At 38.7% G+C, this 17481-nt stretch overlaps 1 protein-coding gene across 1 annotated transcript in view; it reads left to right on the plus strand.

Annotated features, from left to right (window-relative positions):
* The window catches only part of LOC122329281 (plexin-A1-like), a 150287-nt gene that overhangs the window by 12159 nt on the left and 120647 nt on the right, over positions 1-17481 (plus strand). Inside the window, exon 2 of the mRNA XM_043225500.1 lies at positions 8751-10152. Within this exon, the coding sequence (XP_043081435.1) occupies positions 8965-10152 (1188 nt within the window). The 5' untranslated portion in view covers positions 8751-8964. The remainder of the gene's footprint in view (positions 1-8750; positions 10153-17481) is intronic.

The following is a 17481-nucleotide window of genomic DNA, read 5'->3' on the forward strand; positions in this document are numbered from 1 at the left end:
ACTTTTTCCATCTGGGAAACGTTACAGGGTTATCAAAACACGTACCACAAGATTCATGAACACTTCTTATACTAAACCTTTAGCCATACTGAACTGAAAATACATTTAGGGCATCGAGCGCTGCATTTCACTCAGCACGGTTAAATGTTTTTTTTATTATTATTATTTTTCCTTATGTGCAATATGGTCTTTATATAATTCTGTAGCTGGATACGTTGGCAAATCTATTATTTAATTGGATGTATTTACAATGACGATAAAAGAATCTGAAATCTGACATTTCTTTGTAAACATTTGTGATATTTATTAGCAATTTTGAGTAAAAAAATGTTTTCTACTTGGCTACGTGAAAAAAAAAAAAACTAACTAATCTTATGTATTAATGCCCTGCGTTTGTGTACTAATCATATCATACCAATTCTATTAAGAATATTGAATTCATTTTTCTATAATATTTTTTCTATAATATTACATTTTATATTACATTTTTTTTATATTTAACATTTTTTTAAATTAATTTACTTAGTCAATCTGATCGTTTAACCTGATAAAACTAATGCAGTTTAAAGGCATTTTGTAATATTTAAGAGGTATTGTGTTTGTTTTGTACACATTGCTCTTTTGATTGGTCTAATTGGTCATTTAACTGAATTTATTGTAGTGATAGGGTAATAAAAAAAATTATGCTGGTTTAGTTTTGTTTAGTTTATTTAATTATGTAAATAGGATTAGCTGGCCTATTCATCGCCTTCAAAAAAAGCTAATGGAATTAACAAACCCAGAATCGTTAAGTCGAATTGGAACCTGAATCGTTAAATTGCCATTTTTACCTATTAGCATCAGACCACCCCTATAAGACTACGGGCGAGTGTGTGTGTGTGTGTGTAAATACTTTGATTTACATCTATTCTTTGCTCTTTCGCTCTCCTTCTTTTTCCACAAGCGTGTTTCACCAGCAGCTTGCACGTTTAATGAGGAATTTCATTTCTATTAAAGATGCAAATGTAGCCTTTAAAGGAGATTGAGATGCTGGGATGAAGCTAGCATTCAGATGGCTTTATCTCACCGCTCTGTTCATTAGCTGAGTGTAATTGTGTTAGCACAAACGCATTCGCCGGGAACGCACATCTGACTAGAAAGGTCACGCAGATGACACGGTGAAGGTGCACACACACGTCTCATGCTTGACTTCATGACTTCATCTCTTGATAAGTCTTTTACAATGAAAGCACCGCCACAGATGTTTGTTTGTTAGTACGCTTGCAGGAGAAGATGGGTGCAAAACAATGAGTGAAGTTAGCAAAAGCGTAATGCTCAGCACACGAATGCTCGCAGCGCGCCGAGGGAAGCGGGCCAGAGAACGGCCGTTGCCCAATGATGCGATCCTGATGGAATGTGCGCTATCGAGGCCCGAGGAACATGAAACACCATGAGCTCGGGGAGCTACCGTTATGGGATTTGAAGTCTTTATGCCCCCTTTTCCCCTGTAGTTTAAAGCCTTGCACAGCCGGGATCTGTGGAGCGTTTCACATTCTGATCCTGGCACGAGCATTAGCTTGGCATTTGCTGGGGATAATTGTTGCTGGCTTGGATACGACATCGTAAATCGTAATTGTAGAATTTACGGAAAGAAAAAAAAACACACTTTGATTTGCAGGCGTGTTTATCATAATAAAGTCGATTGCACAACAGATGAGAGCGAGCTAATGAAAGAGGATAAGATGCGACGGGCGTACTTCTGCGACGGGCTGAAGGAAATAACCGAACGCTTCCCAGGAGGGAGAAAGCTTTTTATTGATGGCTGAACTTTGAGTCAGCAGTGTTTGCGTGCTTTTATTGGCTCTGTGGGAGCTGTAGCCCAGACACTGAGGTGTGGTAATGGACGTGGATCTATTAACACAACCAGAGAAGGAACGGGATGTGTCTGTTTGGTCTGCGTTTGTTGTTTGTGGGTGTTGCAGTTGGAAACACTGTGATTTTTTTTTTTAATTTTTATTTATTTATTTTTTTATATTCATTTCAGTTTTTATTTCAGTTATTTCATGACTTTGCTCATGTTTGTGCACGTGTGTGCAATCCCTCCATGAAAATATGCTTAGGTGGTCACAATATATGGTTTTTGATAGTCTACCAAAGTATAAACTACTATGCTGTCATTGTTAATGCATGATATTTGTTAATATAGCTATTGATTACACCTGCCTGTAGCTGAAAACAGTAGAGAATGGTGCCAACAGGGCCAGGGTCATGTTTTATTTTATTTTATTTTTACATTCCTTTTTAAAAACTTGTTTCTTTATTGTTCCCTTGCAAAATAAAATAAAAATAAAATTATTTATTATTTTATTACATTTATTTTATCAGATGTATTTTAATTTTATATTTAGTATTTTACTGTTTTATTTTTTTTTTTTTTTCCTACATATTTACTTATTTTTGCTTAAATTATTTGACTTTATTTTATATATATATATATGTATGTATGTATGTATGTATGTGTGTGTATGTGTGTGTGTGTGTGTGTGTGTGTGTTACTTCATATGTGACCTTATGAGCCTGGACCTTATGAGCCTAGATTACATAGCCAATTTTGTACTTTTTATTTAATTTTTTTACTATTGATTTGTTACCAAACTGCAGGAACCTTGCAAGGTTTTTATCACGCATGTTCGTGTATATACTAAATATGGATGATTTCTTTGCAGTCATACTAACCATATGTTTTCTTACATTAATATTAGTATCGTTGCTGCATGTGTTAATCTGCTATAAATAGGTGTCTTGTAGTGTGAGTTTGCATAAGGTTGGTGACAGTTGTGTCATCTGGGGCAGGGTTAACATAAGCGCATCCATCTAAACTGCTGCGGTAGCAACATTTACTGCAACAGACAAGAGCCAGTGATTAGACTTGATGGCTTTTCCCTTGGAGTGTCTTGTCTTTTCCCATAGCTCACAATTTATGCCCACTGTGACCTTATGAGCCTGGATTTCTTCTCTGATTTAAGATTAGTCTGCAGTGTTGTAGAATTCAGTCCACATAACAACACATCAGATCTTGGAACGGATTTTAGGAATCATGTAAGTTTAGTTCCACATCATGGCGCATTATGTATCCACATAGTTGGTATAGCTTGCTAAAGCCATTATTATTTCTCATACTTCCTCTTAAACCTATGTTTTAAACTTGGGCACATAAGTCATCCCACATTTATATTTATGCTACAGATATGATTTATAACAGTGTGGCATCTTGAGTTAGATTATAAAAAAGGTGACAATTCCCACTTCTTTTTACTGATGACCTCACAGGCCATGTGTCCAATCAAAATCTAAAGTTTTTTGGCACAAATTGAATTGTTTTTTTAGTGGTCAAATTAGACAGATGGCAGAATGAATGTGTGTTTGAGAGATGCCCATGCTAAAACTACGAACAAAACAAATGTATCCCAGCATGCACAACCAAATATGAACAAATAATTGGCTTGCAAAAACGTAAAACGACTTACTTTTTTTTTTTTTTTTTTTTTTTTGACTGTCATGTTTAAGTTTCATTGTAATAATAATTCCAGTGTTTGACTGAATAAAAACATTTTAAAATTTATTTTGATGAAAAACTTGTTACAGCATTGGATGTCATTTGTGTAAAGAAGAAAAACCCCAAACCAGTTGTGAACCGCTGCTTGATTTGCAATGCAACAGTTTTTTTTTTTTTCTACCCAAAATGCACCTGCTTATTGGGGTGCTGTTGAACCCGCTGTGTGAAGTGGTTGGTGGTTTTGGGGGGCGAGGGAGGGGGCAGCTGTCATGGTGTCAGTGGGTCACACGCTAAGGAGTGACGCTATAAAAGGGGGATAGTGTTCTCTGATTTTGGCACATCCACAGTGCAACAGGCCTGGCGCACAATCACCTCCTCAGTGTCCTCTACTCCTGCAGACACCGGGCCCTCCCTGCTGCACGGCCATTAGTCAAACCCAAACAATACCCACCCTCAGCACGAGAGAGCGTGCTGTAGAGTTAAACGACCTGAATGGAGGCGGAGAGTGACTTGCGGTGGTCATTTAAACGGGGCAGGTCTCGCCTGGCAGTATTAGATTAGCAATTAGCAATCAGTGAGAAGCAGAGCAAATGTTTTGTTTGGCGTGCAAGCCATCCCACACTGGTGTTTGATTAATTTAGAATACGAGTTACATGTGTTATAAATATTGCATTGAAATGAACTGTTTTGTACTTTGATTATAATTTACATTTTTTTCAAATTCTTATTTGTCATGATTAACTAATTATTAATGTTTAATTGAAATAATAAAATTGTTTAAACGATTAAGGTTAGAAATATTATTAAATTAAAAATATATTGTTAAAAATATGTTTTAGGTGGTTGCCAGAGTGTTTGACAGGAATAAAAATGAGTTAGAAATGCAGTGTGTTCGATGGATATTTTTTTTTTTTAAACAACGTACTGACTGTTCAGCACATTTTATGAAAAACCTTTTAGTAGATGAGAAAACCAGAAAAAGGTATAAATTGTGAGAATTACATGATTTAAAACCTTCACAGTGCCTGGCATTGTGAAGACGGTAAGTCTACCTCTCATAGCCTTGTTTAGGGATGAACCGAAATAAAATTTATGGGCAGAAACCAAAAATTCTGGATGTAATTGGCCAAAAACCAAAACCAAAAATGCTTTGTTAATGATTAGTTAGTGTTTCATTAAGTAGTTTTGTAAGACTTCTTAATTTGAACACAATTTTAATGAAAAAAAAAACATGAAATAACCACGCTTTCAGTAAAAAAATGTAACAAAACTTGACAGAATTTACATTAATAATGGTAAACACTTCACAATATGGTTCATTAGTTAACTTACTACTATAGTTAACGAACTAAGAATTAAAAATAGTTTATTAATTCATTTATTAATTTTGGTTCATGTTAATTGCAACATTTACTAATGCATTATTAAAATTTGTAGCTTTATTATGTAGCCTATATTCTGCTGTTTTTGTAAAGCATGAATTGCATTTTCAGTTGTTTAGTGTAGATTTAGATTTGTTTCTGAAAGGCTGTTAAAAAAACAAACCCAAAAAAAGGCAGTCTAGACGGGGATTGCTTTCATTTTAAAACACACTAGTAACAAATACAAAAAAAAAAAAAATGCTTAGGATCAGCATAAACCAGCAAAGGACCAGCTTAAACCAGCATCCCTGCTTTAAAACATACCTTACCAGCATGTGCTGTTTTTCTTCCGCACAGAGAGCCTTTAGGATGTTGAGACATTTCTTAAGTTACTGTGAATTCTAAAAATGTTACTATGAGCAATTTTTGAAAAGAAAAAAAAGCTAATTCAGCCTCTATCCTACATTTATTTCCTTCTGAATATTCTGCCTCACTTGTTAAATGTGCTGCAGATGCAGTTTCTTGTCATCAGCTCTCACTGGAACAGTTACTATTTGGCTGTTTTTGCTTTTTAAAAATATGTGTACATTAGGCTAAACTAAGGAACTGCAGAAATTGCAGTCCTTGGCGCATTTAACCACCATTGTTGCTGTCAGCTCTTTATTTCTCCTCTCTGGCATGAAGGAGTCATTCCCTCGGTCAGTCGCACACTAACGGCCCTCTAAACCGCCATCCTCATAACACTCGCAATCTGTGATTTAGCATCGAAGATTGGCTACCTAGACTGAAGCAAACTTGTGTTGCTATATCATCTATTTAGCCGAATGAGATGAGATGTCGTTCCAAGGCTCTGTTTTGCAAATCATTTCCCGCTGTCAACAAGTCATTGTTTCCTCTATCATCCCCCTGTGATCACAGACACAGTGTAGCTCTGCTAAAATATCACTTTCATTGGAGGTCTCGCTGGATTGAGGCTATTATTGCTTTTTTAAAATTGGGGGCTAAATCGAGGGTTTAATATTTCGACTTAAATCAAAATATAACCTACCAGTGCTGGTGTTGTACAGTTTGTCTAATATCATTGCAAATATGTAGCATTTTGTGAATAACTTTTTTTTCTTTTTACCTATGCAAATGTTTTTCCTGCTGCCTATCAATATCTTCCAGTGGTTTGGTGGTGAATGCCTGGCTTCGCAGTAATAATCTTTATATATTTGTCCGGCACACATTTTTGTTTTGCGCGCTAATTTTATTACACTAATCTGATGTCTTAATTTGATTACATAAATTGGATTCATTATTATGGATTTACGTTTATTATGCGGTCCAGAATCTGTTTTCATGTTGATAATGGTGCCGGTTTTTAATTGTAGGTAGGAGTGGAAGGAGTGAAAGAGAGAAAGGAAGGACATAAAGCGTCAAGAAAAAGAAGGGAACGCATCTGCAAAATAGACACAGGCAAAATAAATGAATGGCAGACAGAAAGAATGAAGATTTTAAGACGGCGAGAAATAAAGAAAAAAGCAGAACAATAAATAAAAAAAAAGCCCAGCCTGTGTGTGTGTTCGTGGATTAAGGCCTCTATGTATTGATGTATGTGAGTGTGTCTGCGTGCTTGTAATAGAAAGCAGATCCCGCTATGCAGAGCCTCTCTGGGTGGTTTAGTTGTGGCCATCACTGAGTCCTGCCTGCCTCCTAGCCCACAATGCTCAGCGATGTGACCTCCATGTTAAAGAGGCGCTCTGTATAAATTTGCTTAAGTATGAGGTGCCGTTTTCATGGCTTGTGCTGTAATTTATATGCCACAAGCAATAAATCATCACGGATACCTTGGTCCCGCCAGCCATTTTCTGAACCGGGCAGGTTTTGCTATCCTGAAGGTGCCATGCAGCTCCCATACCTCCTCTAATTGATTCATCCAATTTCACCTTTATCCTTGATGTGGGCCTGTTTGGAGCAAGTGGGTGGGATGTCCTAATTGCTGTATCCCACGCAAACAGCATTGCAAATAGCAGTACAGTGTTATAAATTGCGTGTATTCGTTTTGGTGCAGCACTCTCAGTACATTATAATTTCTCTTTTCTTTTTTGGTTTGTTTCATTTTCAGAGATAAAGTGGACACTTGGATCAGCATTTAAGCAGCTTCAGCTGCCTCATTAGCATATCTTTGTCCCAGATAAGTCAAAACTCTGACAGCTTTGTTTTTATAGTGTGTAATGGGTCAGGTGCAGCACTGCTAAATTCAATTTTAAGTGTGTTGTGGAGTTATTTAGTTAGTTACTTGATTATTTATAGGCAATTTTTCCATGTTTTTTACTGCTGGGAATTTGCTTTGACAGTGTCCCTGTATCACAGAGCCAAAAAGCACCTCGGATTGCTGACTCGGAGTCAGTTGAGCTGAGAAGAGCTCAGCTGTGATGATCAATACAGAGGAGAGAATTTTGGACCTCTGTCAGCACACTACATTAGACAGCAAATACGGAGAAACAGTATAAAGCTCAGAATAGCAGAAAATCGGACTCGTTTAGTAGCCGTTCTTTTTGAGTGCCTCCAATTATTTCGTTTTTTTTTTTTTTTTGCATTTGTGTCAGTGTATTAGGTCTGGGTCATTTTTTTCTTTCAATATTGCATGTTTGTGAAATGCATTGATACTTTAAACTTGATCTGAATGTCTTTTTTCCCCCCAAAATATTCCAAATAAAAAGCCCTATGCATTCTTGTAGCTGAAACAGTAGGTCATGAATTCAGTGTGTCACTTTGGATGTTGATGTCTCATGACAGTAGTTTTTATTAATAAACAAACTATTAATTATGAGACAAAAAAAAATTACTGTTCAACAAAACAAAAGTAAAATTTGGAATAAATTTTCCCCCTGCCCAGATGATGTGTATCATGTAGGGCTATCTGGTACAATATATGACGTGTTGACGTATATGTATCTGCTCTCTCACACAGTTGTTTTGTAGTTTGCGCATGACAGCCAGCTCACAGTATGGCTCACAGCACCGAGCGGTGAATGAGACCCAGAGGCAGTCTCCTCGCTCAATAGTCTTGTGAAGTGAGATAAATGTCATCTGAGATACAATGATGCTTCTGTTTTGAACACTGGAGAAGGTCACAGCAGCAGACAGTCCCCGCTGCTGGCTAGATGAGAGGCCTGAGATTGCCCTTGTTTAAGTGGCTCTGCACTCTGAGGATGTAGCTGGACACCCAGAGCTCCTCTTCATCGCCTATGATCACATGAATGTCATTAGACTTTCAGTTAGAACAAATTTGATGGATAGTCTATCTTTCCGCAGCCCTGTGGTTGGGGGCATGTTGTCTGTACTGTGATATTTTAAAACCTGCGGTTCAAGGAAAGTGCTTTTGTTTTATGCGAGGTCAACTTGAATAGCTTCTCTGAGCAAGCGTGAGGAAATGAGAACGTTTATTGCTGACGCTTCTGAGCTTATGACGTTCTTCAAGGTGAATTGGTAAACTAGTCTACGGTTATGGCGTAGCTCACTTTTTCCTCATGCCTCTTCTCATCTGCTCTCTCCTGCTCTATTCTCTTTCCTTTTTGTGCCAGCTGAGTTGGCACAGACTGTGTGAAATATTTAGGGGCACAGCAGGTCTATCAGACGAGTTCTCAGTGTGGAGTTTGTGGAGTGCACTGCTGTCTGCAAGCTTGACACACTCATTAAATGTTGTATAGGATTCCACCCAGGGCCCCACTGTAAGATATTTATGTTTATGTATTATGAGCTCTTTTTCTCTTGGGCAGTCAGAACTTTTAAACTCCAGTCAAATCAATAGACAATGTTCTATTCTGTTTTTCTCCCAGCACTCATGATGTGTTTTCCTACTCTTGCAGGGCTAGCGGCCATGGCGCTGCAGATGATGGTGTAGACGACAGCACCGTGCCGAGAGAGAGAGAGAGAGAGAGAGAGAGCAGAGAGGACACTGGGTTAATAAGTCGCTCTCCTCACTGTAGACTGACAGACGCTGTCCAGGTTTTTTCCGGGCCCAGGATCACAAAGGTGAACGGATCACCTGGCCTACCGCTTCCTCTCAGAAAGATATTCAAAATGCTGCCGTATGGGAGGAGGCCCCTTCCCGCCTCTCTTCGTGAGGCATTCCTCCTCCTTTTCTTCCTCTCATTTCTCCCTCAACTTGGGGGGCTCGAGGTTAACCTCTCTTCCTTCCGGACCTTTACCCCACCAGAGGGAGGGCTTACGCATTTGGTTGTCCATAACAAAACGGGTGAAGTCTATGTCGGTGCTGTCAATTGGATCTACAAGCTCTCCAGCAATCTGACCAAGCTCCGAAGCCATGTTACCGGTCCTGTGGTGGATAATGAGAAATGTTACCCACCACCTGGTGTTCAGTCTTGCCCTCATGAGCTGTCACAGACTAGCAATGTCAACAAGCTGTTGCTTCTGGATTCAGGACAGAACAGGCTCATTGCGTGTGGAAGCACCTCACAGGGTATATGCCAGTTCCTCCGACTGGATGACCTCTTCAAACTTGGAGAGCCGCATCATCGCAAGGAGCACTACCTTTCAAGTGTGTCCGAGGCAGGCACTATGTCAGGAGTGGTTATTAGTGGAACCCAAGGTGAAGACAGCGGCAAATTGTTTGTAGGTACACCCATCGAAGGAAAATCTGAGTACTTCCCAACTCTCTCAAGTCGTAAGCTGATGGCTAATGAGGAGAATGCTGAAATGTTCAGCTTTGTCTACCAGGATGAGTTTGTCTCCTCACAACTCAAGATTCCATCTGACACCCTTTCCAAGTTCCCTGCTTTTGACATCTACTACGTCTATGGCTTCAGCAGCGAGCAGTTCATCTACTACCTAACTCTTCAGCTGGACACCCAACTCACTTCGCCGGATGCCAGTGGTGAGCAGTTCTTCACCTCCAAGATTGTCCGTCTCTGTGTGGATGACCCCAAGTTCTACTCCTACGTGGAGTTCCCTATCGGCTGTACCAAGGATGGTGTGGAATACCGATTGGTTCAAGACGCCTACCTCAGTCGGCCCGGTACCAAGCTGGCACGATCATTGGGTATCTCTGAACAGGAAGAGGTACTGTTTACCGTTTTTGCTCAGGGCCAAAAGAACCGGGCCAAGCCACCGAAAGAATCAGCCCTGTGCCTGTTCACACTGAGAAAAATCAAGGAAAAGATTAAGGAGCGGATCCAATCCTGCTACCGGGGTGAAGGAAAACTATCCCTGCCCTGGCTGCTCAACAAGGAACTGAACTGCATCAACTCGGTAAGTCACACTCACTAACTATATTGTAATATTAACAAGCAAGATTCCAGATGCATTGTTGATTTTAGTTCTGACTTGTTTGCAAATAAAAGAAAGTACCTTTAGCCCCTCAGCTCAGTTCCAGTGTTGATTCAATCAATTCATTATAAAACGCATGTTATTTCCAGATCAATGGTGCGATAAAGCAGTTGGGAATATCTTGTCCGTGTGCATGGATGCAGGCCCTGAGATTCTCAGTGTTGTTTAACAAGGAAACCTCCATTCTCTAGTCAGATTAACTAGTGTAGCCACATAATTAGCTCAGACCATGGGATTAGCGACCTGTCACTCTTTTTCCTCATGTGTCCATTTCCTCAAGTGATAATTGATTTAAATTCTCAAAGTTGTCCTGTCTTTGTTGCTCCAGTCCTCTTGGGACCTTCATTCTGGTGTCAGAACAATGTGGACAGCCACAGAGAGGATAGCGTGCATAGCTTACTTGCTAATCGACAGCGCTCTTAGCTATTGGCCTCTACATAGGCCATCATAGGAAATAGCCAGGCCGGCAGTTCTACACCAAACACAATGCTCTAGCACAGAATGAGGGGATTATTCCCAGAGAACAGCCCAAATCCTCCTTTCTATTATATGTGCAGCAAGTTCCTGGGTGATTCGACTGTACTCAGACATACAAGAGGAAACACATTTTGGCTGATGGAGCGAGTCAGAGACTTGTGAGAGTAATAAAATTTAGAAGGATGGAGCTGGTGATTATGAAAGAAAGGAAGATGAAGGGAAGGGGGGGCAGATAAGGATCGAGAAAGTGTGCCGTCTTTGCTTCTCATGTAGTATCATGATGTATTATGATGCAGTTTCAGTGATGTAGTTATTGTTTCACAATTCTTATGGTGTGACACCTCATCTTCAGTATTTTGTCATAACACTAGTGCGTTATGAATTATTACATTTCTCTGACAACTTTTATTAAATGCCTCAAATGAGAAAACGTAATATTCGCTTCAGTTTATAACGGCAATATGTGATCTGATCAAACGTTTAATGGCACATACATCAAAGCTATAAAATTCAAACTAGACAGAAATTCATTTTACCATCCATCATATGCTGAATTGTAATCACCTATCAGACTACATATCACAGTTAGAGAGACCTGCTGTTATTCAGCTGTCATAGACTTTCTTTCAAAAGCAGGTTTGATTGAGACCTTATGTTATCTTTTTTTCAAATGACTCATCATATACCAAGTAATTTTATTCATTAACATTGGTAATTTTCCATCCATTCTCTTTACAAAAACCACAAAGAAAATAGAGAGACCAACGCATATTTCTTTCTTTTATAGAACATGGAAATATATTTTGAAGAATAGCAACATTTGAGTTCATTGACTATGTATAGACATCTTTTGTAGAAAAGTAATGCATACATGTTTGAAACTTAATGACAATACATTTGCCACAAAATAGTCTACAAGACTACTAATCTAGTTTTTCAGAAAATGCAACACATACTTGTTGCATTACAAACTGGCTTCTGGCACTTTTTGGAAATGACATTTGTGTTTGTGTAAAATGTTTTGAGCGTTACTTAGCCTTTTTAAGAATCTTAACTGTTGTCTTTATAGTGCATTGTGGGTAGTGTAAACCATATGCTCTGATGCAGATTTTGATGGTGGTGGCTACAGTGGTAGACTCCATCGGCGAATAACTGACAGTGGCATTAACGATAATAACTGCTGCCATTATAATAACGGGCCTGGAGCAATCTGCCTTGGTAATGATGGCGGCACGGCTGGCTGAATTGGATGAAAAGATAACGCTCTGAGGGTCCTCCACCGGCAAGGAGCTTCCAGCTTATGAATAATTCACCCTCACTCACCTTGTGTTATTCATTTATAGCCCATCACAATCAGCGCATGATCAAAAATCCCTCTGCCTCCGCGCTCTGCTTACAAGCAATTAATGTTGTCATTTTCCAATCACAAAGCACACTTTCATAATTCAGAAGGCTTTGGGGGAGACACCCGTGCAGACAGACAGATAGTCGACTGGAGCGGGAAAAGCGACGAGATATGTGCACGATCCGACAGACAGACAGTAAGCGATTTTGACGTCTTTCTTCTGCCCACCTGTCCTGCTCATGGTAAAGCTATGCATATATGTAAATGAGAAACCGTACATGATGGTGCTTGATTACCATCTGCGACACTGTGTTGCAATCCATCAAAGACACGTCAGCAGAGTCAAATAATAATCACACACAGACTTCTCTATTATGCTTCTTATGCAGGCTGGAAGTAGTACTTTTTCACTGTAATTCATTTCACTGGCCTTTTTTTTTATATGAAATAACTGACATCTATAATGGACACTTTTGTTCGTACACAGCAAGGGATTCTAATATGATTCAATACAGCATTATGATGCAGCATTTTGAGGCACCATGCATTTTAAAGCTGAAGGCTGAACTTGTACTTTGTTGCCAAAGTGCCCTATTCAGATGCTGATGTGAGTCTTTCTTAAATTTTCAAACCTATTGATCTACAGGATATAGAGATTATTCTGCTGTATGGTGGCGTCTCTCCGTCTGTTTCCATGCGGCATTCGCGCCAGACTCTCCTCCAAATATTTCGAATTTATAGTGGCTATAACAACACAGGAACTTTTAAAAGTTCCAGGTCACCTTCTGTGCCAGATGCAAGCTGGTTTCCAACCATCTGAATTGCGCCTGTTAAAAAAAAAAAGAAAAAAAAAGAAAGGAGGGGGGGGACCAGAACAAAAACATATTAGCATTGCTAATTAGTTTTTCAGTCTGTCCACAGGTGATATTAATGAGCACAACAACTGCACACAATAACAAAAAACAACAATACACACTTGTCACTTCCATACTTGAGAAAACAGAATACGAATCACTTTCCCGGGAAAACATGGTGTCATTATTGAACGACTTTTTGCTGATTTTGTGTGTGGCATTGAAACAAATTGCTGTTCAGCTGATGAAGGAAAATACACCAGGACCGACTCCTCACCCTTCACTCCTTTGCATAATTACATTATCACTTATCTCAGTTGATCACTTGCCTGGTGATTTTGATTGCTAGCAGTTATCCTTCTTGTGTTGGTTCTGTTTTTCTCTCAGACTGAAGGCTCAAAGATTTTCGGTCTTGTCTGTTAATCTCAGATGCTATTGAAAACTTCCCCAGTGAAAGACTTTGGGATTTAATCATGACATTGAATATCATTTGCTTGCTGTTGGTGTTCACTTGAGTTCTTTTTGACTCTCAGAGGAACTGCTCAAGGAAATGAGAGAACAAGTCCATGCGGGAGTTCTTCACGGACAGGCAAAAAAGATATTGTACTGGATTACACTTTAATGGCTTCCCATCTGTGCCTCCTTCCCTGTAGGGTATTGATCAGAGATGACTGGATATTGAAAAATCATATAGATGAAACTATATCCACCTCAATAGCCTTGGGGCTAATCGTTTTTCCATAGTCTTATTTATCTATTGTGCTCTGGAACACAGGTTTGAGATTAAGGGAATCCTCTGCAGATTTTTCTTCCTTAAAGGGGAAACGAAGAAGGAAAATTGACTGTAAATATGTGTTGCTTCCATATGAGTGCTACTCTCCCATTTTTCATTTTCAGAGACTAAGAAGGAATACTGATCATCTCTAGTATTTGCTGATACGATACAGGCCCGGTTTTAAGATTGTGAAGTACTATTTCGGTGAAGATAGTTTGGGTCAAGGGAATTTGTTTCAATTATCGTTCAAATGATTTGTCTGTTTGTTTAAAACCATCCAATTATTCAGTCACAACTTATGTTTATCTAATTTATTTACATTTTCTCATTCTCATTCTAATATATACACAATTTTTTTCAATCTTTATTCAACACTATGGCGAAGAAGCAACCAAAAAGTACATATTTACTGTTTTATTGAGTTTAAGTGCATGATCTCATTATTATGTCCTATAGTATTGTATCAGTGCCTCCCTGTGCGGATGGTAGCATTGTGAATGCACTTGTAATGGAGCAAAATTTGCATTTCCTGCTCCTTTGTAGCTTTTACATAAACTATTCAGATCAAACGAGGCCTTGAGAGCGGCCAAATAAAGTGTAGACAACTGTATGAGCTCTCTGTGATGGTAATTTTAAATCAATAAGTCAGCCAGTTAACTGGGTAGTAAGAAAAATGACTCCCCCCCCTCCCCAGCCTTTCAGATGGCGACTATGTGTGTAGGTTGCAAATCTCTTAACAGGTCAGGCTTGGAGTGCTCCCCATCTAATTGTCGGTGTAATTATTTATTGATGTGTGTTTGTGTGGGAGCCACGTAAAGAGTGTGTGTGGGATGGTAGGTGGTTGTGATCAAGCGCGCAGTGTGTGTGTTTGTGGGTGTGCGGCGCTATTTGCCAGGCTGCGCGTGCAGCTGTATTTGTTGTTTCCTGTGGTGGTGGGCAATGGGATGGATCCAGAGAACATCAGTCTATTTCATATTCCACAAAGGCTTAAAAACAACCGCATACACAAGCTGGGAAAAGCCAGTTATACCTTCCCTGCTGAAAAGACCTGCTTAGATTTAACCAGCATGCGTTTACAGGCTGGTTAGTTTTGGTTTGGTTCTGCTAAGATGGTCAGCCGTCACTTTTTCTGTTGATGCTGTTTGACCAAGGAAGTGGTGCTGGTAAAATAAGAGGATTAAAGGTGTGTTCACACCAAAAGCGAAGCGAATATCTGCATTGCGTTACTTGAAAGATTACTTTCAAAATGTTTATTGCATCACTGCTATTAATAAAAAACTGTTTCTGATACAAACCGAACCTGTCAATAAGCTCTTTATTGATTGGCTTGCGCAACGATGCGCCATTCGAATGTTCCACTCGAGTTTCGAGGTGAATATTGCGCATTGGCACTAAATGCAATGCCCAGTTCAGTTTATTCATGTGTTTGGATTGACTTTGTGTGTAATCTACACTTGTATAAATAAATAATTAGATTAGTTTTTGGTGTTCAGTGTAATTATTTGCATGATTTTGTTTTTGGTACACCCACTGTAAGTGAGAAATCATTAAATCATAATTATACTTTTTGTCATAAGCTTAACACCTTATTTTAAATGAATATAAAGGTGAACATATAACATATAATACATTTTATACAAATAAATATTTTTTTAAATAAAAAGTTGTGAACAAAACCAAACCAAAAAAATTAAAAAAAGCATGATATTATTAAATAAATATGCTATAGCTGTTGTTCGTCAGAACAAACAAGCATTTTAAGGTATATTAGAAGACATAATTCATTAAATGTTTTTTGCATTGTATATTCAAGTAAAGTGCTACTAAATATATTTTACATTAATTCAGTATTTGATGTCATTTATTAATTTTTATTACATTTGTTAAAGTTATACAATTTTTACTAAAATTGTGACATTTAATATGTTTTTTGTTGACACGTGTGACATGCTTTTGAATCAGCCTTCTTGTTGCTTGTGAAAAAACATTCCTACCAACTAATGAGTTTGTATTTAAGCTTAAACAGAATTTTTATTAATTTAGCATTGCTCAAAAAGTTTTGGGGTAGGCTAAGATTTGAGACTATTTGACGAGAATGCTGTTCTAAGAACATCACATGCAGTACTTGGCAGAAATATATTCACAGGTCTTTTCAGCTGGGCCGGAGAACGACAATTCATCTTGATATTATGCAGTAAATAATGCTTAGCTATAATCTCGTGATTTCTACAGATGAATACTTGCTAAATCATTATGACTTATGGCCAGCCACTTTTGGTAAGCAAATTTCAGAGCATAACTAGCATGACCTGGAAAGAGAGATGGCGAACCACTTTTGAAAGGACAAAGCCATTCCTTATTCCTGGCACCTCGACCCAAGCTGGAGAGCTGTAGAGGGAGTTTTGTGACACGCCGAAGAGGTCACGGTGGCTTTTAGAACTTTGTTATTATGTTTTTCCCCCTATCTTGAAGCTAGCTGTTGTCTGAGATGTTTCTAGCAGGCATTTTGCATCCAAATGTAATGAGGGGGTGTATGATTAGATGATGGAGCATTGCTGGACGCTGAGGTCAGAGGTTCCAGGAAAACATGAAATGTTTTGGGTGCATAAAAAAGATCGGATGTCCCTTATGGATGCTGTCACTACCATGCAACTTGTGTTATTAGGGGGTGGGTCCAATGTAGCTAGACAGAAAAAAATGCTCTTCGCTAATGGGAACCAACAGTTACAGCATAAAATGCCAAAATTACTGTGCTCTTTGTTCATGTGAAGTGAGAGAGACACGGTTTGTTTTATTATGGTGTGTTCTAAAGGCTTTGTTGATTGTGTGTTTCAATAGACAATGTTTGTAAGTCAAGTACCTTCATCTGATTTCGGACATTTAAAGCCCTGATATCGCTCCTGGGAGACATTCGCTGATAACCATGATACAGTACATTTAGCAAATGAGCCTGTAGATGCAATTTGATTATTGCATTGATATTTTCTACCCAACAGCTTGTTTATTATTTCAATTTGGCCACTAAAGAGAGTTTAGCAGCTAGGTCTGACCCATAACTGCAGCAGTCAAAGCATATTTGTACACTTAAGCCAGGGTTTACACTTTTATTTGTCAGCCCGTCTCTCTTTAGTAACAGAAATTTAAATGTGAGATTTTGGAAACCTAAATTTAGGTTAGAAAAAAAAAGTCACATTTTGGACTATATATATATATATATAATTAATTTAAAAACGTTACTTGTTTTTTGTGTTCAAAATAGGATCTCCCCCTGTGCTTACTCTGTTAATGGACTATTTGGTTAAGAAGTAATTGCAAAATGAAAAAAAAAAAAGATTTTTTTTGAGCATCATTTGTTTGCATATGCCTCTTGATTTGTAATTCAGTGACAATTAATGCCATAAGTGTTTAAATGCTGTTTGCTGCCAATCTTTCGAGGGTCACCAGGGACCTTTTTTATGTTTTGTGTGGACTTACAATGCATATACATTGGCATCAGGCATTTTAACAGCATGCTAAACATTATGCTAGCTTGATCAGGGTCTTTAGCATAGTGCTGTTGAAAGCTCACAGATGCCTCATGCTGAGTCTTGAAGTGCCGTTTCAAGCCTTGCTTCTTGAACGGGCGTCAAACAGCAGACCCATATTCTCTGAATGTTATGTTCCTGTTATGGCCTTGTTGTGGAGGAGAACGCACCCAGCGGGGCCTCCAATGGCTACCATGAAGCCGCTGAATGGAAACTAATGAAATCTCTCATTGCCTTCTCATGTACTTGCGCTCAACAGAGATGTATCTCGGATCT

Source organism: Puntigrus tetrazona, chromosome 23 (genome assembly GCF_018831695.1).
Source record: "Puntigrus tetrazona isolate hp1 chromosome 23, ASM1883169v1, whole genome shotgun sequence".
NCBI classification, from domain to species: domain Eukaryota; kingdom Metazoa; phylum Chordata; class Actinopteri; order Cypriniformes; family Cyprinidae; genus Puntigrus; species Puntigrus tetrazona.